This window comes from Vipera ursinii, assembly GCF_947247035.1.
Source record: "Vipera ursinii genome assembly, chromosome: 4".
In the NCBI taxonomy this organism is placed as follows: domain Eukaryota; kingdom Metazoa; phylum Chordata; class Lepidosauria; order Squamata; family Viperidae; genus Vipera; species Vipera ursinii.
In genome coordinates, this window is record NC_139514.1 from 118890285 (window position 1) to 118913927 (window position 23643).

General features: G+C 46.6%; 1 protein-coding gene across 2 annotated transcripts; it reads right to left on the reverse strand.

Moving 5' to 3' along the window:
- Positions 1–383: 383 nt before the first annotated feature.
- Positions 384–23147, reverse strand: LETM1 (leucine zipper and EF-hand containing transmembrane protein 1). 2 transcript variants are annotated; one of them, XM_083362323.1, is made up of 14 exons: positions 23044–23147; positions 21169–21226; positions 16970–17423; positions 15540–15683; positions 14796–14933; positions 14413–14616; positions 14096–14215; positions 13029–13160; positions 10012–10191; positions 9652–9792; positions 7253–7387; positions 6418–6599; positions 5984–6122; positions 384–5449 (listed from the first exon to the last, which is right to left on the reverse strand). In XM_083362323.1, the coding sequence occupies exons 1-14, from the start codon at positions 23126–23128 to the stop codon at positions 5300–5302; spliced, it is 2262 nt and encodes a 753-aa protein (XP_083218449.1). In that variant the 5' UTR covers positions 23129–23147; the 3' UTR covers positions 384–5299. The 2 variants fall into 2 exon arrangements, with proteins under 2 accessions (XP_083218449.1, XP_083218448.1); XM_083362322.1 differs by having other exon boundaries at positions 5984–6140.
- Between the last annotated feature and the right edge of the window lie 496 nt (positions 23148–23643).

The following is a 23643-nucleotide window of genomic DNA, read 5'->3' on the forward strand; positions in this document are numbered from 1 at the left end:
CTTAAAATTTAGATTTTTTTTTTTTTTACAAAAAAGAAAAAAAAGGGGGGGCAGTGGAGAAGCAATAAGAATTTGAGAGGGAGAGAAAGAAACTGTTTTGGGTTTTCTAAGTCTCCCAAAGGACTAACAAGAAGCCTCCAATCGCAGATCTAAGGGCTAGAGACGGTGAATATAGAGAAAGATTCAGAAAAATGGTATCTGTTGAGTAAAGTCACCATTTTCAGCTAATACTTGCACTTGTTAATAATTCTATCATCACACATGTACCGGTTGAGCTTCAATGAATTGTTCAATTTGTAAAAAGCGAACAATTTAAAGCAGCCACACATTCAGAGAAGAGGGACAAGCACAAACCGTGTAAAATCAAAGGCAAACGAGTAGCAAAAGTTTCAATCTTTTTTTATTCTGCTGTACATCAAGGAGTATCGTCTTTCAGTTCACATGATCAATATTGACAGGTATATTATGTAAGATTTTATTCATAAATAATCCACGGTAAAAGAGGGAATATGATATAATTTTCTTTAATGTGGTATTTTATATAATAATTTCAGCTTAGAAAGATAAAAAGGATTTTATACATATTAAACACAAAGCACCACTAGCATTACACACACACCATAATGCATTTCAACTCAGATCTTATGTAACTGGTGATGATGGTTTTCAAGGCTTTTTTCTAAAGAGAATCAAATTCCCTTCTAGAAAAAGGCAAGTCGCTTTGCTTCGTGCCAATTGTTAGCATTACGAAATAGCATGAAATTTCTCTGCTACTAGATTATCTACAAGCTTAGATTGCCAGTTAGGCTATTTTAAAAAATTGCTGATTTGCCAATGTGCATTGATTTCCACCTCAAACCTTGATGAAGAAATAATGCCCCCGCCCAGTCTGGAGTGGAGTGTACAAGGGCCCAGTTTAATCCTTACCCCTCCAGGGCGGAGACAGCCAAACTGCATTCCCCCTCTTGCCTCAGTTTCCTTCTGGGACTAGGGGAGTCTAATCTCAAAAAACTGAAAGAGGGCCTTGCTTAGCTTGAAGACGCACCGATTACAGCCAAAAATCAAGTCTCTCTCTGGCTTGTCGATCCTATGGGGTTGCGGTTTTTTTCCTAAAACAAAAAAAATTCTTAAGAAAAGTGGTTGCACCTTTAAAATGAGCACCTTTGCCCGGTGATTTCTTAAGCTTTTTTTTTTAAATCGCAAAACTCATCCAGTAGTTATTTTTTCTAGGACATCCTTGAATATTTATGGAATCACATGCTGGGCTAGGAGAATAATCTGCTCTGATCGGCCACTGAGAGCATCCAAAGCATTTTAACAGTAAATGGAAGAGTCTGAAGTCACCCCTTAAGATTTAAGACTTTCCCAGAGGGAGGGGGGAGGGCTCAGGGTCTGATTCCACCCCCCCCCCTCAGTAACAGAGAAAGTGAATCCATCTGTTTGGCTGGCAAAACGGTAGTTACAGATTGAAAACTAAGAGTTCGGATGCAGAAATCGGTGAAAACGGAGGGAAGGTGCACCGTTAGTTGCATCCTCCTACCTTTAAAAAAAAAAACAAGAAACCTCTGGGCTTTTTGGAGCTTTGAAGGCCTGGATGCAACCCGTTAGGTGAAAGTTTTAAGGAAGCTGCGCCTGTTTCAACAGCAGCCCTCATCAAAATATGGCCAACAGAACATGCCTTACAAGGAAAGGGCCTTGGTTATACTTTAAGGTAGACTGAATAGCATATTCTTTTTTTTTACATCTGAACTAGGGCAAAACATCTATAATTTGATTACAAAAGATGAGATACATTCAATTGTCCTGCAAGTATCATCTCACAGTGCCAACCGACCCTGCTCCCTCGTCCATTATCTACGGTTGCCGGTTAACCCAAACAGGAGCCGAGATGAAGGCGAGAAACTCACCTCCACTTCTGCCTCTTATGGAGATGGAGGCAGCCGAGATCAGCCAACCCTGTGCCAAAATAACACTATGAGTTCCGGGCAGAAATAAAAAACAATTATTTTCAGAAATAAGGGGAGGGGGAAAGGCTTGTAAATGCGGTTTGCCATATGAAATGTCACACGTTGCATAGCCTGCGTCTGAGGTTTACTACCCGGTGCTACTTCTGAGACTTTATTTCTGTATAGCTCAGGGATGGCCAGGAGCTGAAGTCCACGAGTCATAAAAGAGCCGAGGTTGCCGACCCCTGCCATAGCCGAAAATGAATGCTCACTGAAAAGACGGCCTCTCTTTCCTATTTTAGGCCTTCACGCCTCTAAGCCTGTACAACCATTTTGCATTTAAATCCAAGTGATATTTATCCTTACCCCCCAGAAAGATATGTGTGCATGTCTATACACATGTGCAAAGGGCAAAGTACGCCTAACAGTATGTATATTTTACTAACACCAATTTATCAACCCACAAATACAGGAAGTTTATGATTAATCTGCATTGTCCTTTATGTATCATATAGCAAAGTTAAAAAGCTGTGTTATATTGGGATGGACGGCCAATTCATCTAAGCCAGGGCTCCCCAACTCCCAGTCGGTGCCAGAAACCGGCCCGCGCAAACAAGCGAAGCCCCATCCACGGGATGCAGGCAGCAGGTGAAGCCAGGCCCCCACCAGTCCATGGAAAAGCCTCTCTCCCTGGAGCCGGTCCCCGGTGCCCAAAGGGGGGGGGGCTCACCGGTTCAAGCTGTAAAGGGGGGGGTGCTACAGACTGGAATTTTTCCAGCTGTAAGTGGGAGTTCTGGCAATTTCTATGTGCAAAACAAGACACCCACTTCTGTTAAAAAAAAAGATATATATAGGCCATCAGCTATAAAGGTTCTTTATCAGCGCTACTGATGAAAGCTCCTGAAGTTAAAGTGAAAGAGAAGCCAAATGAACGTAGCCGTCTCGTTTAGGACCAACGTGTGACGGGGTTGCAAAGCCAACATCTCTGCCTCTATTCGTGACTGAAGGAAGAAAACCCCGTTGCTGGCAAAGGCACTGCAAGTCACCCGAGGGCACAGAAGGGGGCCTGAAAGTCCTCTTCTCCAAGGCCCTCATCCATGGAATCCACACCTTCTCTGAAGTTCACGCTGGCCAGCAACTAAGCATCCCAACTCCGAGACGCAGCCCTTCCTTTCTTCTCTGAAAGATGAACGCGGTTACTAGCGCCATCACGGCCAAAGGGCAGATGAGGTAGCTCCGATCTCCCCTCACCTTGTGTTCTGTTGCCCCTGCAAAATACACAACTGTCTACAGGTGACTGCAAAAATGACAGTTCCTTACTACGTCGCCAGCCAAGGTTTGGACAAAGGAAAACGGTAGCAACGTGGAGCTGGAAGGGAAAGGTATCGCGGTGGCTTCCCTCAGCATACAGATCAACTTACTACACACAACGTGAGCACCAGACTACAGAAATCTTAGTATCTACATTATGAACTTAATCACTGTAGTGCCTCCGGAAGTTGTGTGTGCACACAACTATTTCCAACAGCTGCTTCCAGTCTAAAACCGGCAAGGGATGTTTTAGCTTTGGCGTGGCTTTCCACATCCTCTGCAACGATGCCGAAAGGGCAAGTACACAAATTTGAAAAATGTACTTTGTAGCATCTAGCCGCTGAAACCTGACCTGTTGTGAAGGGGGGGGGTAAGAATGCTCAACGTTTTCCTTTTGCCCTCAGTAGCGATTCTCTCTTGAATTCAGAGTAGGCACTTGGAGAGATAGTAGAGTCTTGCTCCCTTTTGCTAATCTGCCACAGGAATAAGCATGCAATAAAAATTACGGTCCATTTTGCATGCCGTGAAAAGGGCATTTATCCCCATGGATTTTTAAGTGGCTATGGAAGGTTTTCACTCTTGATCCAAATTCAGCTGCAAACACAACTCGCCACAATGAAACGTGTTTCGAGTCCGCCTAAAAGGAACTTCCGATGTCGCAAGACGCTGCTTCCCATAAAATCAATGCACATCACAACTGAAAGAGGAACGTGAAACTAAGTTTGCACCACGCCTGTCAACAGCACTAAGGCAGCAGCAAATATAGAAGACAGTGACAAATCTACCAACGGTCAGAGTTTGCAATTTTAATTCCTCCAAACTGGGATCTAAAACACGTTTTCTATTCATTCCGATCTCACGTCTGGTAGGCCGAGGGTGTTTCCGTATTGCAACGCAATTAAAGAAAGGCAACGCAAATACTGTTTCTGAGCCAAGCATCATGATTGAAGAGAGAGATGTTCAAGGCTCAATTAACCAATTTCAACAACAGACTTGGAATCACCTCCCTCCCTCCCTCAGAACAACCTAACCCCAGCCCTCTAAACGTTTCGAAGGGCCGCTTAAGAAAATCTGCAGGGAACCGTCACAGCAGAACAGGCTGGATCAAAAGCAAAGTCGAACTAAGGAAGGTACTTATTAGCAGCCCTTAATTCTCATGATTATATAGGCCATGTTTGTGACGTTTCCAGTAAGTTGGATTAGTTATTTCATACCCCAGGTGAAAAACCTCCTAGTTAAATACACCTATTGCACAAACGGTGATCTGGTAGATTTTCTTTTTCACAATTTCAAAGCTGCCTCGTAGCCAGCTGATATCTCATCTGTGAACTCTCGGAGTCCAGATTATGTATCGGTGAAACTGGATAAATGGATGAGACTTGAGAGCAAGATTTGTGGGATTACAGAGGGATGAGAGAATTTAAACACTTTTTAAAACTGTGTGTATGGTTAGCCAAATGGTGCAATATATTCTCTTTTTTAGCACTGAGAAATCAACCAAGCCAAAATAAAAATGTTCAAGAGGGTGTTTTTTTAAAATATGGATTCAGTGCAATTCTACACGTTAACACAAAATAATTACAAAACTTTCAGAAAACAATTTTCACCTAGATTGAGCCATTTTTGAGTGATTTCAGTGTTGGAGATTTTGCGGTAGAAATTTTCACTTTTCCGAGAAGAAAAATATTATCTCTGTGACTAGCAAACGTAACATTGTTTTAAATGGAGTAGCGATTCCTTTTGCATTGCCAAGCAATTTTTAATTTATATCACAACCAGGAGACTGAATCAACGTACCACACCAGAGAATCACCCATCACTGCAGAAGACGGGCTGATTTCCTAGAAGACCAGAATGGTTTCTATTTCATGGAATGGTGACCGGTCTCTGTTTGGACAGAGAAATGTCTCCCTAGGTCCAAAAATTACTTTATCTTTGATTATTTGGAAAACTACCAGGCTTCTTCATCTCACCACTACTAAGGGCTGACTTAAGGTGCCCAAGAGGTCTCCTTCGATTTAACCGCTGAACTTCTGTGGAGGTTAATTCTTCACTTCCGCAGCTTCCTTCTCTCCACTCTCTTTGGCCTTCTCCATGACTTCTAGTTTTTCTTCCTTCTGCAGCAGAGATACAATCTCTGCTACTTGCTGGGTAGAGATATCAATATCCTCCTTGTCAATCAATTCTATCACCTAAGAAAACATTTTAAAAAGTTAGGGTTACGTATGCCACTCGTTTAGGTTTACTTCCTGAGTATTTTTTGAAAAACATGAATAGGAAAGTAAAAAAAACAAGCAAGTTTGTTCCTAAATTCAGCCTTACTCAAGCACAAAATAACAGAAAATGAAATCGTTTAAGAACGTCAAAAGGCGCTTCCCAAAGAAACAGGTGCTTCCCACGAATGAATATTGTTGTTTGGGTACATTATTTCTCTGACAAATACACAGGAGCACCCACTTTTTTCCTTCATCCTTAATGGTAAATATCTCTAGGGATTGAGACCACGCAGCTGAAGGGGTCCGTGCTGGGGAAAGCCGCACGCCACAACACATTAAGGAGACACAACTGTCCAAAGACAACTCGGGACACAGCCAAGCACAAGGCGAAACTCAGGCTTGGTCCCACATTCGCTTAGGGAAGCTTCTGCCGGGCCTCCAGGAATACGGAAGCAACGCTCTCGATTCCCCGCTGAAATTAGCGCCCGAACAGCTGCTCAGTGGACCCACCTTGACCACGTCATCCAGGTTGATCTTTCCGTCCTTGTTTTCATCCAGCGCTTCGGCCAGCTTGTTCAGTTTGCTTTCGGGTATTTCCTGAAGCTGCTTCAACACGTTAATGAGGTCGTGGATGCTGATGAGGTTCTCCCTAAATGGGAAACGCAGCCTGTAGTGAAGCAAGCAGTTACTAGCAAGGACCAGGGCGTGCATGCTGAGCCTCTGTAACCCATCTCTGTAGCTCATTCCGGTGGAAATCAGTTATTTGCCACCTGGTTACTTTTTAAAAAAATAATAATAAATTAAGGAAGAGCCCAAGAGCAACGAAGCCTCTCCAAGACTAGGCATCCTTCGGGAGGCAGCCCACTTCTTGTTCCTTCCCACGGCGACAAAAAACCCCTCCCTTGAATGGACGGCAAGGGTCACTTGCATTACCCATCACTCACCCAAAGTGGGCGCTAGCCTCCCCGCTCAACTGTCCGTCCCCGTCTCTCTCCAGCTCCTGAATGATTCTATCCATCTGCCCAATCATTCGGTTCACTCTTTTGGTCAGCCTCCTGCTGGCTTTGGATTCCTCAACGATGTCTTCTGGCCCACTCTTGGATAATTCCTTGATTTCTTGCAGATCCTAAGGACGAAAGAGAAACCTTTTTACCCCACAGAACTCTGGGTAATAGAGGGGGGAGGGGGAGAGAAGAGCTGGCGATGGGGGCCATTGCCGGCTTACAGGCAACCCCCTCCAGGCCTGCGGAGGCCACTGGGGGGGGGGCTGCACCGAGGGAAGGTGCCCGACTCTCCCTGTGACCGAGACTCAACCTGGCCCTTTCCCCCGCCTCCCAACCCAGAACCGGCGGCAAGGCCCAGGAGTGGAGGAGACACCCAGGGGATGAACCAAATGGAGCCGGTGGTTCTGGTCCACCCTGCGGTGTGAATCTCCAAGCGCTGAAACACCTGAAGCAGGAGTGTCTCCAACCTTGGCAACTTTAAGCAATCCTGGGAGTTGGAAGTCCACAAGTCTTAAAGTTGCCAAGGCTGAGGACCCCTGGCGTAAAGGCGGCTGTGTTTTGAGCAAAAAGGAAACAAGGGCTGCAGTTAAAAGCGACCAAGCACAACCCAGCTGGCGGGGAAGGGCCTCTGTTCCCGTCTGCCAGAGCCGGGAGGCCTCGGAGAGGACCCTCTGAGCAGCAGCACCCATCACGCCGGCACTTTTTCATTTTCCTTTCCCAACCAAAGCCAGGTCGGGCCTGGATTCCTTCCCTCCCTCCCTCCGGCCCTACCTACCTCGCTGTATTCCTGCACGTCGTCCTTCAGGTCCTCCAGCTCCTCCTTCTCCTTTGTCAGCAACTTCTTTTGTTCCTTCAGTTTGGTGCAAGCATCGCTCAGCATGTCAATCTCTTCTTTTGTTATTTCTTCGCCCTAGATAAATGGAAAGGACAAAGGATTTTAAGCCTCGCCTGTCCTCAACATACAAGAGGCTCCGGGAGAGATCCAGGGATCCAAGAGATCTAAGGGTAAATGATGCTGCAGCGAGACACTCTCTCTCTCTGGTTGCCATTCCACGAATTTAACCTGAATCCTCACGGCGCCGTGTCCAGGAAGAGATCGACGTGATTGATGTTGCACTTTTATTTATTTCATAGATTCACTCTGCGTAATATGCAACCATCTTTCCTATCTATGGATATAAAAGAAAGCGCAGAGGTACGAGTGGCCCCAACCGTACAAATCACCATTCCACGTTCTTCAGAGAATCAAGTGAAAGTAGGCAACTATTCCCAAGGGGTTTCTGGCTGGATTTCCACTGAGCCCTCCCTGATTATTTGGCTCCTCCGGATCTTCTGCCACCAACCTCTGAGCGCCAAAGCACACGACGACTGGGGCGCCTGCACCTGGCGAGTCTCTGGGGGGGGCCTGGGTCCTGGCCCAAGGGGGCTGCCCCTCTGTTGCCAAGCTGAGAACGTGTCCCCGGGGCAGGTCCAGGACAACAAGCCAGGCCCTGAAGAGGAGCCATGGTGCTTTCACCCGCCAGTCCTGAAGACCAGCTTTGCTGGTAGCATAGCTCTTCTCCGCCGCGCCCCCCCCCCACGGGCCTATCCAAGATAAGTTTATGTTATTTGTATCCCAGCTTTATTACTATTATTACAAAAAACTCAAGACGGGTGTTTATCAAATGCTCCCCCCACTCTTTTCTTCACCACCACAACCCTGGGGAGGGGAGCTGGGCCGAGAGGGAGGGACCGGCCCAGTCACCCTGCCTAAGGCGGGACTGGAACTCGCCACCTCCGGGCGATTGGCCCAAAGTCACCCAGCCGGCTCTCATGCTTAAGGGGGGACTGGAGCTCGCCACGGCAGCTCCTCCTTTGCAGCCCGGTGCCTTCACCACCCCGGACCAGACCGGCTCTCGGCCACGTTTGGGAGGGTGGCTGTGGTGTGAAGAGGATTCGGCTGAAGGAGCGCTTGGACTAGAGGAAGGAAGGAAGGAAGGAAGGAAGGAAGGAAGGAAGGAAGGAAGGAAGGAAGGAAGGAAGGAAGCTCTTGGCCCAGTTATGTCTCCCTTCCCTGAAGCTGAGCGGTCCAAGGGCAGGTGGAGAACGGTCCCAACCCTTCAGGAGGGAAGCTCTGCGGAGGGACTGGGGACGGCCCACCACCTCCAAGGACACAGGCTGGGCTTCTGCTCCGGGAGCCCTTGGCCTGGGCAGAAGGGAGACCCGGAGAACGGCAGTGCCGACCGACCAGGCGGGGCAGTCCCAGTAGGGGGGGGGAAGGGGCAAAAAAGAAAAAACAGAGAGGGAAAAAATAGCAACAGCTTAATCAGAGCAGACCGAAGACCAGAAAGGTAAGCGGTTGCTGGCTTATAACCTCTAGAGTCCCCAAAACAATGTTTCAGATTTTTGTGGAAAGGGCAAATGCTCAAGTGAAAGTTAACAAAATTTCTATTTAGGCACAAATATCTTTTAAACCTGGGTAAAGCTGGAATAACTGAACTGTTAATTAAATTGCAAAATAGTAGATAAAACTTATTTTATGCTACGGCTAAATTCACATACCTTCTCGTGCCTTTCCTGCGTCCTTCTGCACTACAACCTTTCACAGACTGAGTTACAAACTGGCTACCTTATGAAGTATGCTACGCTAGGCAGCGCACTATGCGAAACAGGAAAGAGTTATAACAAATTATATGACTTGCTTAGAAACACTGTATCAATTTTATCTGCGCCTACAATATACACAAAAGTACACTGCACGTAAGCACTAATAAAACACTTTACCGAGACAGGCTGACATGAAGCGGAAGCTGTTATTCTCCTTGTACGGCAGTAAATAAAATGGTCTTTGTCCTACTCGTAGTTGGCAGCTATAATACCGTGATCAATTTCATTTTAAGCAGCTTAGCTGAAGAGGTCTTCTTACGGATTTTCCTTATATTGTACGGCAAACTGTATCTTTATCTCACGGCGGTGCCGATGCTCTTATCTTACGTAGTCAAACCTTTATCACCCAAAGGCTGCCCACCCTTACTTTAGGCACTGTAAGCGAAACCTTAAGTGACCAGCAGGGAACGGATTAAGTCAGCCCCAGCCTTCTCTGCATCTCTCGTAATTGGACGCATCGGCTCATCTGGATGGGGCAACCTCCCGATTCCCCTGGCAGAACCGCCTCGCGCCCGTCAAAGGTTTTACCTTCGTGCCTTCCAATACCGGGGCCGTATCTTTCAAAACCTCTGACTGCAGGGCTAAGTTCACTTTGGCCAGTTCTCGTTCGGCAGCAGCGTCTACAGAGCCTTGGTTCAGAGCTGAGGAATCCAGATCTACTATCGCCTCCTTCCGGAACACACAGGAAAGACAACAATTAGACACGTTTTAAATACCAGGTTACATTTGGAATCGCTAGATGGGTTTTCGGTGAAAGCTTTCGGAAGAAGATTTATTTGGCTCTCTCTCTTTAGCCGGTTGGGAGGACTTATAGCCCGCCATTCCTCCAGGAGCTCAGCACGGCAACCGTACCGCTCCCTCCTCAAACCTTACGCCTTATCTACTCACCCTTTCCGCAGCGTGGAGAGTCTCTTTGGCTTTTTCAGCCGCTCCAGAAAGCTTCTCCAACTCTTTCTCGTGATGCTCCTTCCGGATGGCCTCGTCCTCTTGAAGAGTCGCTTCCAGCCTGGCTTTATTGTCGACCTGCTCTCCTTCCACCTCTGCCGCTTTCACCTGGGCCTCTTTTGCCTTTTGTTAATTGGGGGGGGGGGGACGGGACAAAAAGGAAACACAGAGAGATACAGGACTTTTCCAGAGGATACTTTTTTTCGCTTGCAGACCAAGAAGCTAGTTCTTGCAGCCTGCGCCACAAGAAGCCCACTCCTCTTTTCACCCAGGGATGCAACTTCTCTTCAACAGGGACCAGCCTGAAGCTCTGAGAAGGCAGCTAACAAGACGGGAAGAGAACAGCCCAGGGGGGGAAAAATGCCTGCAGCTCTCCATTATATCAGGGCTCCTCGACCTTGGCAACTTTAAGATCTGCGGACTTCAACTCCCAGAATTCCTCAGCCAGCCAAGCTGTTAAGTGAGTTTTGCCCCATTTTATGACCTTTCTTGTCACAGTTGTTAAGTCAACCACTGCAGTCGTTAAGCTAGCAACACGGTCGTAAAGTCAATCTGGCTTCCCCGTGGACTTTGCTTGTCAAAAGGTTACAAAAGTGGGGTCACCTGACCCCAGGGCACTGCGACCGTCATAAACATGAGTCAATTGCCAAGCATCTGAATTCTGATCACGTGACTAAGGAGAGGCTGCAACGGACATTAAGTGTGAAAAATGGTCCTAAGTCACTTTTTTCAGTGCCACCGTAACTCATCACTGAATGACGTGTCGTAAGTCAAGGACCAGCTGTATTGGACTGCACCACCTGTCACCTCAAGCCCACAGCCAAGGATGTAAAGAGGCAACATACAAGAGTAGTAAGATAAACATTGCAAGTATATTATAAAGGTATTGCCTTTCTCAAATTAGGGCTACAAATATTCAAATAAAACAAATCTCATTACTCAGTTACTTTAAAAATAAATTTAAATGCCTTGGAGATAAGGACAAGTTGCAGAGGTGATATAAATGAATAGGTTATTCTTCTGTCCCAGCCTAGGTGAGTCCTTGTTATGCTCACAAGGAGAAGCCCCTCTTCCAACAAGCAGGCAAGAAACAGCAAGAAAAACCAAGCCCTTTTATTATTCAGACCTGAGTCAGTGTCCAAGGCAAACAAACACAGTTCACAGAAACTCCATCCTCAACAGGAATGGTGGCCTTCGGCAACCAGCATCTCCCGCAACTTCCCTTTTATAATTCAGCCAAGGCATGGCTTCCTAATGCCTTCTCCTTTGCCTTTGGAGACACCCCATTGCCTTCCTCAGTCCTACTCGCTTCTCTTGTATATGCATTCATGCATCCTGGATTTGTCCCAGCTGTGCTTCATCACTGTTCAACTCAGCCTCCCAGCACAGCTGTGTCTCAACCTGAGCGTGAGTATTATATTTATATTTATATTTATATTTATTTGATTTATATACCGCCCTTCTCCTGAAGGACTCAGGGCGGTGTACAGGGCAATAAATAGCAAAAGTACAAAATAAAAAAATTAAAACAAATTAAACAATTGTGCCCGATACAATAAATTAGTTAAAATAAATAATTAAAACCCCAAACCCATCAGACCAGGCCGGCTTGTTCGAATAAATAAGTTTTGAGATCACGTCGGAAGGAGCGAAGGTCGGGAGCCATCCAGAGCTCAACCGGTAAACGGTTCCAAAGGTCTAGCGCGCCCACAGAGAAGGCCCTCCCCCTGGGGGTCACCAGTCAACATTCTCTGACCGGTGGCACCCTGAGGAGGCCCTCTCTGTGGGAGCGCACTGGACGGAGGGAAGTTGACACCGGCCGCAGGTGCTCCCTTAGGTACTCCGGACCCATGCCATGTAGGGCTTTATAGGTCATCACCAACACCTTGAATCTCACCCGGAGGGCAACTGGGAGCCAATGCAGCTCACGGAGCAGAGGTGTAACATGGGAGTATCAGGAGACCCCCAATACAACTCGTGCGGCTGCATTCTGCACCAGTTGAAGCCTCCGAGTGGTCCTCAAGGGCAGCCCCATGTAGAGAGCATTGCAGTAGTCTAACCGAGAGGTCACGAGCACATGAGTGACTGTACGTAAGGCATCCCGGTCCAGATAGGGCCGCAACTGGCGCACCAGGCGAACCTGGGTGAAGGCCCCCCTAGTCACAGTTACTATATGATCTTCTAAGGAAAGCTGTGAATCTAGGAGTAGAGGGGCCAGGCTCGTCAAGACTGTAAGTCTTGGAGCTCCTGAGAGCCTTCCTCTGGCTCTCATGTCACTCCAGGCCCCTCCTCCTCCTCCTCCTCCTGATTCCTCAGACTCAGCTGCCAGATCCAAGGAATCACAAGAGTTATTCAGGTATTGCAGTGGTTCTCAACCTGTGATCCAGGGACCCCTGCAGGCTGCAACGTCGTCCCAGTGGTCCGTGAATGCTTGAAGAAATGTTATAATTTAAATCCGGCTCCGTGGCCACAAAAAGTATTTAAAGGGGGTCCACGGCGAAGAAAAGGTAGATATCGCATAGAAAAGAGCTTGGGCCAATTGTCTCTGTATGAAGAGACCAATTAATATTACAGCTTGTCCAGCCATATTTTTAGTTCTCAAAGATCTGCTCTGCTAAATCTGAAGACAAGCTGGTCCCTCGCGGCAAGCTAAACCTTCAATTTTGTCTTGGTGTCCACGGTAAAGATACATGAACAGTTGTTGGGGGACACCAATCGTTTTTAACAACCAGACTGATTTCCACCGAACAGATAACATGAAAACTTATTCCAAAATGAGCAAAGTATCACCACGAGCTTCCTATGAATTCTAACACAAAAGTCGAAATAAAGGTGTGCATGTGGAACACAAAACAACGTATCCCCCAAATGCGTAAAGTTCCTAATGCTACAAGCACACCAACTGCTTCAAAAGAGCACTAATTCATAGAAAAAAGCTGGCCACGTAAAGCAAAGCATACCACGTTCTCGGGGAGTATTTGCAAAGTTGTTTTCAGCTGGTCAGCCGGTGAGAGAGTTTCTGGGAGGTAGAGCGCTCTGGATAATATCAGCAGGGAAGTGGGGATTTCCTGATTCAGGTGCAAGTCTAACCACTGCAATTAAAAGATAAAACATCGTAGGTTTCTGGGGCGATGCAGAGACCCTACTAAAGCAACCATTCCTTTAAAAGGTCTTTTTCAGGTGGAAATTAGATCTTAACTGGCAATTTTGTTTCCAAAGGGGACACAAAAATGGGAGGTTCAGTAATTAAAAACTGAAATAGAGGGACTGTACAATTTGCCTCAGAGCAGCACCTCTTCTTAAAGGAAGGTTTTGGATAGCATAAAGTATTAGCAGTTACAATATACTACATAATACTGAAAATATAATCAGGAAGGCCTGAAATTACCAAGCCCAGGGTACCAAAAACTATGGCATCTAGCTGTTCCACAGACAAAGTTCCAAGTTCTGAAAAAGTATTAAGTTGCTAGGAATATCATGACCTTGATTATTCTATCGTATTTTTATAGATTTCACAAGCGAGGGTTTGTGAAAAGTTGTAGGATGGTAAAATCTCTTTCCAGATTTGGTCAAAGGCTGAGTGTCAAAATACAGATGGGGCTGCCAAGCGAGAGAGACAGCACCAAGGGTACGGCTCTCTCAGTGATTGCTTAAAAATCTGGATGTCTGCAAGGACCAAGCCTTCCCCAGCAGAGGCAGAAACGTCAGGGTTATTCCACCCAGGAAGGAAGGCCTTTGTTTCTCCCCTTCTGGCGTAAAAGGCGTTTGTGCCACCATGTACATACAGGTGTTTGTGCATACAGACACACACGCCACATGCAGTGCCCTCCCCTGCTTAGTTCAAAATGTCAAGCTTGAGTTAGAATTGGACCCTGGCAGTTTTTATCAGAGCTTTGCTAGCTCTCGAGCCGGTCTCTCTCACAAAGAATATTCTGAGCACTTCTGTGCATAATTGTTCTCCTCCGGATCCAGTGTGAGTTTTGGCCTCGTAACAGAAGCCTTTTGATACTCCCGGCTGATCAAGTACCTGCTTCAGCTGATCCTTTAAGCGCTCTTCCGTGACCCCGAGGGCTCTCATGCCCCTCGCTCGGCAGGCTGCTTGTAACTCTTTCACCGTCAGGCTATCCACGCCTTCCTCGGTTATCAGCTAGACGGGAGAAAAGATAAGCATCTACAGCGTGTAGAAGCTCCTTATCCAAAGTGCTCAGAAACAACGGCTGTAAATCACCCTGCTTGTCTGGCTGGCGTTTCCCAACACAAGACATCGTGATTCTAAAATTAATTAAATTTTCTTTTCCGCAATAGTTTCTTTAGATAAACCGTAAACAAAAAAGGTCCCCTTACTTTATCATCCGCTTTGATAGTTCTCAGCCTCATTAGTAGCTGGAAGCGAAGGAAGTTGTTTGTCCCGATCGACTGAAGTTCTAGAAGTTTGCACAGAGCCACCAGCTGGGGCCTGGTGAGATTGTCCAGGGTCAGCTCGTCTTCAAACAGTTTAGAAAATCGTAAAATCTCTTCATTACTTGGCCTTTCACCGGTTTCGCGTATCTGAAGTTAGAAATCGTGCGCTATAAACACGGTCTCTAGAACTCTTCACTCAGAAAAGCAGGGATTTACCCTAAGAAACGTCAACTATTGCATCAGATGTGTCTATTAGTATCATCTGCTTGGAAAACCAATGATAAAATGTAACAAAATAGTTTAAATTTTTAAGACAAATTAAATACCTTTTGAAAGAAGGTGGAGAAATCTTTAGTAGCATTCCCTTTCGCTGCTTTATTTTTTAAGGCAATCTCTTCGATGGTGTCTTGAAGAAATTTAGCCACTTCAAGCTTGACTCTCAGTTCTTTCTTCAACCTCTCTTCCTAATGAGGGGGGGAAAAGCATTTTAATAGAAAGCTGCTCCAGACAGGCGTTAAAAATTAATGTCCTATTACGTCTGCTAAGGACACTGTTAAATATTGGACAGAATACAATATTTAGCAACATTCTTATATATAAGCTCTTCTAGCCTAGGAAGAGTTATTGAAAAACAAGGGCAGCTAAACAAAATAGATTCATTCCCAATTAAGCATGCAAGTCTGCAGCTTGCCACAGAGGGTTATCTAGCGGAGCAGCCACTCTCCAACTGCTTTATCGAGGCACATTTTGAGCCCTCTCGCTAAAAATTAACTTTCCCATTTAGATTTAAGGTCCTTCGCGTGCACATTTTCCGAAGTCAACTTCCCTGAGTCTACGCTGAAGTGAAAGGCGCTCCAATCCTTTATTCCGTGGCACCCCTTGGAACATTTAATTAAGCGGACGTAAAATGAATACCTGGCTATAGGAGAGGGGGATCCCCCTTCCACTAGCAGGAGGGGTCTGAAGCACTCGGGGTCACCTGCTCGGGTGTGCAGGTCAGTGGGTATTTTAAGCAGGGATACCCTCACTCTGCAGACTGTTCTGCAAGCGTGTCTCAATGTAACTGTCACCTTCTTAGACTTTGTCTCGAATGTTGAAGGAAGCATGTTGGGGAACAACTTCACAGCTACAGGAAGCAAGAATTCCATGAAAGGAACGACGACGAAGACGAGAAAAGGGACCAGGCGGAAGAGGTCAGCGCAGATCCGAAGGAACTGCAAACAAAGACAAGTTTCCGCTTATCGCAAGAGGAGAACGAAAACAGTCCACAGCCTGACTCCGAGCATTTTTTTAAAAAATAATAATAAAAAGACCGAAGGTGGTATTATCCTGTGGCCGACTGACCGTATCTTTTTTTTGGAGCTTTAATTATAAAACAAAGCTCCACGTGATCAATCCGATCGATCTTATTTCTTTGATATCCTTCCTGCTTTCAACAGAGAGAAAAACAGTCTTGACAAACTTGTCCTTTACTGCAAAGGAAGCTGCAATGTCACACAGGGCCAACTGCAGGCTTCTCTCCCAGCAGAGCCGGCATAAACGGCACCGTTAACTATAATCATCACGGAGGAAAAGGGGGCCTCACATCCACCGAGGGCTGAAATTGTCTCTGCGTTAGAGAGAAATTGTAGGCCGTGCCGTGCCAGGGTCATGTGTTACTGTGCTCCACTTACGTTCACGCCACAGCCGCACTTCTTGTTAAAAAACACATTTTTCTTTGCAGTTTTCTAATCTGACATAAATTGGGCTAGTTTTTAGGTTTTTGCAAAAAAAAAAATGAAATAACGAGGATCTATTATTATGTTTACAAGCATGATGGTAAAATCTATACAGGCAGTCCTCGACTTACAACCACAGCTGGCACAATTTCTATTGCTAAGCAAAGTGGTTACTAATCACACCCAACCTTTTGGCCACGGTTGTTCAGTGACTCCTGTGGTCATAAAACGAATCACGCTTCCCCCACTGCCTTTGCCTCTCGGAAGCTGTCCGGGAAGGTGCAAATGGCGATCGCGGGACCCTGGTGCGCGGCAACCGCTGTCAATGCATGCCAGGTGCCAAGTTTGCGGCTTTTTTATCATGTGACCAGGGGGCTGCTCGGGGGTTGTAAGCACGAGGACCGGCCGTCACTTTTTCCAGTGGCGTTGTAACTTCCGCTGTAAGTGGAGGACTGCGTGTGCTGGTATAACGTTTCAACCTGTGTTGCTGAATTATTCAAATCTGGTCCTGCCTTCTACCCTCCCTACTCTACCTTGCACTTTATATACACACACTGAATAAAGATGTTCTACAGGTTTTGTGTGTGCACACACACACACACACACACACATTTCTTTCTGAAATATTACTTCACGTTTAATTTCTTTACTTCTGATGTTTCATTTGTTCAAGACAAGAACTGAACACCTAAGGTCACTTAAACATTAAAATTCCTACAATTGTTAATAATATTCAGTTCAGTTGAATTCCAAGCCCAAGAAGAGCAGTGTGTGTCACGCACCTGTCTGCGTTCCCGGCGGGTCATGGAGCTGCCGTGAAGGATCTGCCAGAGCATCCTGGCCGCAATTTTGGAATCGATCCACAAGAGCCGAAAGCCGTGGTAATAGTGCTTCACCTCATCAATGACCCTCTGCCCAATAGATTTCTTAACTACGGCTTCTTCTACGGTTGGACTGTACACAGGCCCTCCTTCTTCCAACTTCTTACTTTTGTCTTTAAGAGACTTCAGCGATTTTTCTATGACAGAGTCATCGTTTCTGGACGCTGAAGAGTGCCACTTCCTTACTGTAACCCAACAAGGTCCCGGGACGCCTCTGTCGGGAGACCGCCACCAGGGGTCAAGCGATCTCAGGGCTACCCCCTGCCTTTTCTCCGGTCCTTTTGTCCAAGCGTAGCCATCATTGGTACAATAAACGTAAGGTGAGATATTGGTGCAATATTTAAAATGGGCAGGCCTGTGAGAGAGAAAAAAGTGGACTTTAACAATAATAGCGTGTGATATACTTTTCATCCCATTTATTTCTACAATGACCATAAACTACGTTGGCCCACCCAAGCCAACTGACTGAGAAGCTTCCCCTTTGTTCTCCACAAGCTGAAGTGCCTTTTTCCCCCTGCTAGGAGATTCACGTCCTGGGAAAATATCCGGGAGCGGAGAAAGAACGGATGGGCTCTTTGCAGATCATCTGACAAAATGGCTCTGTGATCAGCAAGTTAGGTAAATGTGCACCGCCAAAATAAGTGGGTGCAAAATGTTTGTCGGAGAGTGGAGTTCAATGAATTGTGAAGCACAGTCCGACGCATGTATTAGTGGCTTGGCTGAAGAGGGGAAGGATTAGGCGATTATTTATTATTTAAATTTATATACCGCCCTATTCCCGTAGGACTCAGGGCGGTTTACAGGGAGAATTAAAATACACAGCATACAAAAATTAAAAGCAGTTAAAAATTATAATTAAATTACAGTCCCTGAAATTAAACTAAAACCCAGTTATGTTCAGGCAGAAGCTACGGAGTTCGGCTGCTGAGGCTGCCCCAGTTTACACCTTTGCCCTGCAATTCCCTGACTAGGCTTGGCAGCCTAAGTCCAAATCTGTGATGATTCATTCGTATAAAGCGTGCGTATAATTAGATGTTCCTAGGCATAAACACTGCTGCAGCACGCCCGACTCTGTGAAAGCACGGAGCACTATGACAACGGGGGGGAAAATGAAGAGCTGAAAGAGGAAATGCTTCAGTGGTGGACGCTCCGAGTTTGCTGCTTAAACTGTCAGCCGGCAAAGGAAGAGGCTTCACCAAAACCCTTAAGAAAAAGTGTTTAATAAAGAGGCCGGGGTGAAGGGAGCCCGTTACTGTTAGCAGAGATGGTTTGGGAGCAGCCAGGAGAGAAAGGAGACTGATGTTGACCAGGCTTGTCTGGGCAGGGGGGCTGCCAAAAAGGGGAGACAAGGAGAACCCAAAATTTCTGACCAACGAAAGAAAAAAAAAAAAGAGAGAGAGAGAGAGAGAGAGAGAGAGAGAGAGAGAGAGAGAGAGAAAGAGAGAGAAAAAATGTTTTCCATCTAGAAAAGAGCGGCTGGAGTCATGCAGGCCACGAGAGAGAGAGAGAGAGCAGAAAGGATCCCTGAAGGGGTTCCAGGAAGCTCACAGCCCCCCCCCATGTCCACACACCCCACCCCACCCCGTCAAGCAAAGAAGAGCTGAAAGGCTAAGCAGAGCCATGCCGGCTCAGAGCCGTTGCTCAGCAGGCGAGAGATTTTGCCATCTTTTCTCGGGTTCTTCAGTGCGTGACTCAATTCTTTCCTGGCATTTTCTCCCATGCGTTGGAAGGACATTACTGGAATCTCCCACCAATCTCTAATTGCCTCTTATGAGGCTACGGAAAACAAAAATAATAATTTGAGGGCTGGCCTTGGGTTTGTTTTTTTTAATAAGAGCACGGTGGGACGTGGCTTTTGTGGCAGCTGCTGTGCTGGTGGGGGGGGGGAGAGGGAGAGAGAGAGAATTTGGGAGGAGGAGATCAGGCACAGAGAGTCCTCAACTTACAAGTTCGTTTAGTGACCATTCAAAGTTATGACAACACTGAAAAATGTGACTAGTGACCATTTTTCATCATTACGACCTTTGCAACATCCTCGTGGTCACGTGATTAAAATTCGGATGCTCGGCAACTGGTTCACATTTATGACGGTCGCTGTGTCCCTGGGGTCACGTGTGATCCCCTTGTGAGACCTCCTGACAAGCAAAGTCCACGGGGGAAGCCAGATTCACTTAACAACATATCAACTGCAGTGATCCACTTAACAACTGTGGCAAGAAAGGTCGTAAATAAAGGCAAAATCCACTTCCTTAATAACAGAAATTTGGGGCTCAAATGTTGCCATAAGTCAAGGACTTATGCTGTTTGGCCTTTGCTGTCACACAGCAAAATAAACACAAAACACCCCAGACTGACTGACTCTGGGGGAAAATTCACAGGCAGGAGCCCCCATAACTGTAAAAGAACCCATGGTCCCCTTAGGACTGTGCTGAAAGCTTGGGAAAGAATTTTTCTAATATAATTTATACACAATTCATTTCATTAAATAACTGTGACTTACATTTGATGTACAGGCAGAAAGGCAGCATATAAATATGGGCATTTTTAAATTTGTATGTGCAAAAGTCTATTACTTCAGTATTACTCCTAGCTTCTAAGTCAGATAATTTCCATGAAAGAAACCTAATTCTATGGACATCCTTCTCCTCTAGTAGAGAAAAAAAATGATGTATTTTTTTCTGTGATAGTAAGCTATTCTCTACACTGATAACCATTCATAAACCAGAGTACTCCCAACAGCTTATCTAGAATTATTTTTCTTTGAACAAAACTCTTTAAAAAATATTCTTAAAAGCATACTTGCAAATTAAAACACGTAAACCTTACAGAATAATTGTTCTAATACCAATTCATTTTAGCTTGCTGAATGTTAACAACATTCAATATGAACCTCTTCCTTCTATGTATTGGTTTTATCATATGATATTTCAGCTACTTATAGACACCATAAGCAGGATAAACATTTTCTACTGAAAATAATCACATAGCTTCCTGTAAACTCCCCTCCCCTCTAATTCTATAATCTTCCAAATAAGTGATAATTATGTCCACCCTTCCTATCTTCAAAGAGAGGGAAAATCAGCTTGTCACTCTCAGATAGTATTGGTATTAGACAACGCACCAATAATCTCTTAGGCCAACAATAACTCTGTAGTAGGCCATGTGGCTACAGATGATGAGTGTCTGAAGTCATAAATATCTAGAGGACCGCACTTTCATTTTCTGTCTTCATAATGGCAACATTACTTTGCCATTTCTTTTCTGGATTGGATTTTTGGAAACACATTTCAAAATTATTCTGCTTCTTGCTTTGCACTGCACATTAGAAATACTTAAAAGGGCAACAACTTTACTGTTCAAATTTAAGCCTGTCTGTACTAAGCCAAAACAGAGTAACAGCCTTAAGACAAGATATCTTATTTACTCAAAATATGTCCACACCTCTTAGGAAAAGATAAGCAAAATCCTGTGCAGTGCCTAGCTTCTCACCGTATCAACCTAATTTGAAATCCAGCTGAGACCCATCCTGCAAAGTTCCTCCTATGGAATGAATGTGGACACATCTCACTTTTCTATGTGAGCACATGAACATACGCATCTCCAAACAAACTTGCCAGAAGTTATATTCCACCAAAGGGGAATCAAAATCCTCTAATTGGGATTATCTCTTCCATGTTAATAACAAACACTGTCAACATAGGTATACCCCATTCATTATCCAACACAAACAATAAAATAAAATAATGGGAGAGAGATGAAATAGTGAAAGGGAAGGATCCATTGAGAAGAGAAGAAACAAAACTGGATGAATATGGGAAGTTGTAACTGAACAGGAATGGAGAAGAAATTGAACAGAGAGACTTATTTTGGCACCATGAAAAGGTAAAAGAACCACATGAGCATCATCTCCTATGGAAGGCTAAACTTTAAGCTACACCTCAAAGAATGTTTCAGTCTTCGGTGATTATTTATTTCTTCAAACATGTATATATACCGCCTATTATAAGACACAGGTACTTTTCAGAAGATTCCTCCATTATGTAAACTGTCAAAATAAGCAGGTTACCAGTAATAATTGTGTTACAAAGCTGTATACTTACAAGTCTTTTATTAGCCTCATGGAGGAACAGTTAAGACAAGCAAGGTTCTCCAAATGACCTACAAGTAGAAGAAAAGCAGTCTTGTGTAGGCAGGCCAGAAATAGATAAGAACACTTTACTTGTGCCAGTCTGGTATCAAAATAACTTTGTTCACACACACATTCAATACGCCAGGAAGAAATAATACCATAGTTCAGATCAAGCGCGAGATCCTGCAACGGGTTTTGTTAGAGCTCGCACGACGAGAGATTACAGGCAGTCCTTGACTTACAACCGCGATCGAGCCCAAAATTTTTGTTGCTAAGAATTTTGCCCCATTTTACAACTTTTCCTGCTGCAGTTATTAAGTGAAGCACTGCAGTTGTTAAGTGAATCCGACTTCTGCTTTGCTTGTCTAAAAGTCATATGAGCCGGTTGCCAGGCGCCCAAATTTTGATCATGTGACCATGGGGATGCTCAATGGTCGTAAGTATGAAAAAAGGTCGTAAGTTAACTTTTTTGAGTGTCATTGTAACTTCGGTCATTAAACGAACTGTTGTAAGACGAGGACTACCTGCACTTAAACTATAAAAATTCAGAGCTGAGCCTCACAAATTCTTTCCTGGGTATGAGGGGTGTCTGAGCCCTGTTGGTTTCTCCCAATGGCACCCTGGGCAGAAGGTTATTAACCCTAAAACTTACAGGCACTATATAAACCGCAACTGCTCCAAAGGTCTCACAGAACTAGAAAATCTTTCCCTGAAAAAGAGGGAGCATTAAGGGAGCATGAAAAACACAAAGGTGGTGCTTGGAAGTCCCGGGCATTAAAACTGTAATCCCCGAGACTAAAACTGCGCCTCTGATGGGGAAAGGATAAGTCACGGTGGTGCGATCTGCAGAGTTATTTTTTTCTGCCAGGCAAAGAAGCTTAGGATATTTATTTTTCCCCGTTTATAATTCCTGTGCAAGTAGGCATTTACTCTTATACTTTCTTTTTCTGAAATATTCAGCATGTACATTTAGCGACTCTTGGAAGTGACGACATCACTGAAAAATGGGACTTATGACCGTTCCTTCTCAGTGACGACCTTTGCAGCATCCCCAGGATCGTGAGATCAAAATTCAGATGCTTGGCAGCTGGTTCGTACTTATGACGGTTGCGGTGTCCTGGGGGGGGGTCACACAATCCCCCCTTTGCGACCTCCTGACCAGCAAAGGCAACGGGGAAGCAGATGCACTTAACGGCCGTGCTACTAACTTATCCACTGCAGTGATTCACCTAAGAACCGTGGCGAGAAGGGTCGTAAAGCGAGGTAAAGCTCACTTAACAAACGTCTCACTCGGCCACATACATTTTTTGGGCTCCGTCGCGGTCGTAAGTTGGGGACCGCCTGTCCTGCCCTGAACACAAAAGAGGCAAGCCTCAAGTCTCTGGGAGAAAAGCGGAAAGGCTCCAGCCCGGCTCCTTCTTCTCTGCCAACCCCCCGAGGGGGGGCAACGGACAGGCTTTTCTTGGGGGGGCGGGTGTCCCGAGAGCCTCCCCGGTTCTGAAGGCGGCGCCAGGGCTCCTCCCGGGGGGAAGCCAGGCCGCCTTCAGGCCTTCCCCCCCCCCCGCCAGGCCCTTCCCGGGCCCTTCTGGCTTCGGGCGCGTCTCCCGGCAGGCAGGCAGGCAGGCCCGGATAAGCCTCTCAGGGAGGCCTCCGGGGCCTTCCCGGCGCTCCCCGTCCCGGCAGGCGGGGGTGACCTGAGGGCTCCCGGGCACGTCCCAGAACAGCGCCCCGGCCGGGGAGGGCAGAGCAGAGCTCCGCTTCGCCTCTCCCGGCCGGGCCTCCCGCGCCCACGGAGCCGCCTCCCCTGCTCCCCGCGCCCGCCTGCTCCTCCCGCGGGCCTCCTCACCTGGCCCGGCCGCCTCTGCGCTGCCCGGCCGGGGGAGGCCCGGCGCCCTCCGCGCGCAGCGCCTCAGCAGCACGAAGGCCGCCATGCCTGGGCCTGCCAGCCGGTCTGCGCCTGGGCGGGGGCGGAAGTGGCCGCGGGGCACGCCGGGAGGTGGAGTCTTCCGGCCCGGGGGGAGGGGCCACGTGCTGCGCCGCGTCTCCTCGGAGAGCGGAGAAAAGGGGAAAAAAAGAAGGCGGCGCTCGGAGGAGTCTCTGCCCTGCCGAGGGGAGGGGGAGGGGCAGGGTCGAGAAGGGGTCCCCGGAGGTCCTCTAGCCCGGCCCCCTGCTCCAGCCAGGAGCCCCCCACGCCAGCGCAGACCGGTCTCGTCCGGAAAAGCTCCGGGGCTTTGGCGCCGTCTGTTCCACCGATGCGATACGCCCGTGTGTGCACAACCACCCTGGGGAGCCCTGCTTGGAAGGAACGGTCGCAAGTCGGGGACTGCCTGCATAAATATGGACAGAATCGCAGAGTTGGAAGGGACCTCGGAGGTCCTCTAGTCCAACCCTCTGCTCAAGGCAGGAGACCCTATTCCGTTCCGGACAAATGGATATCCAGTTTCTG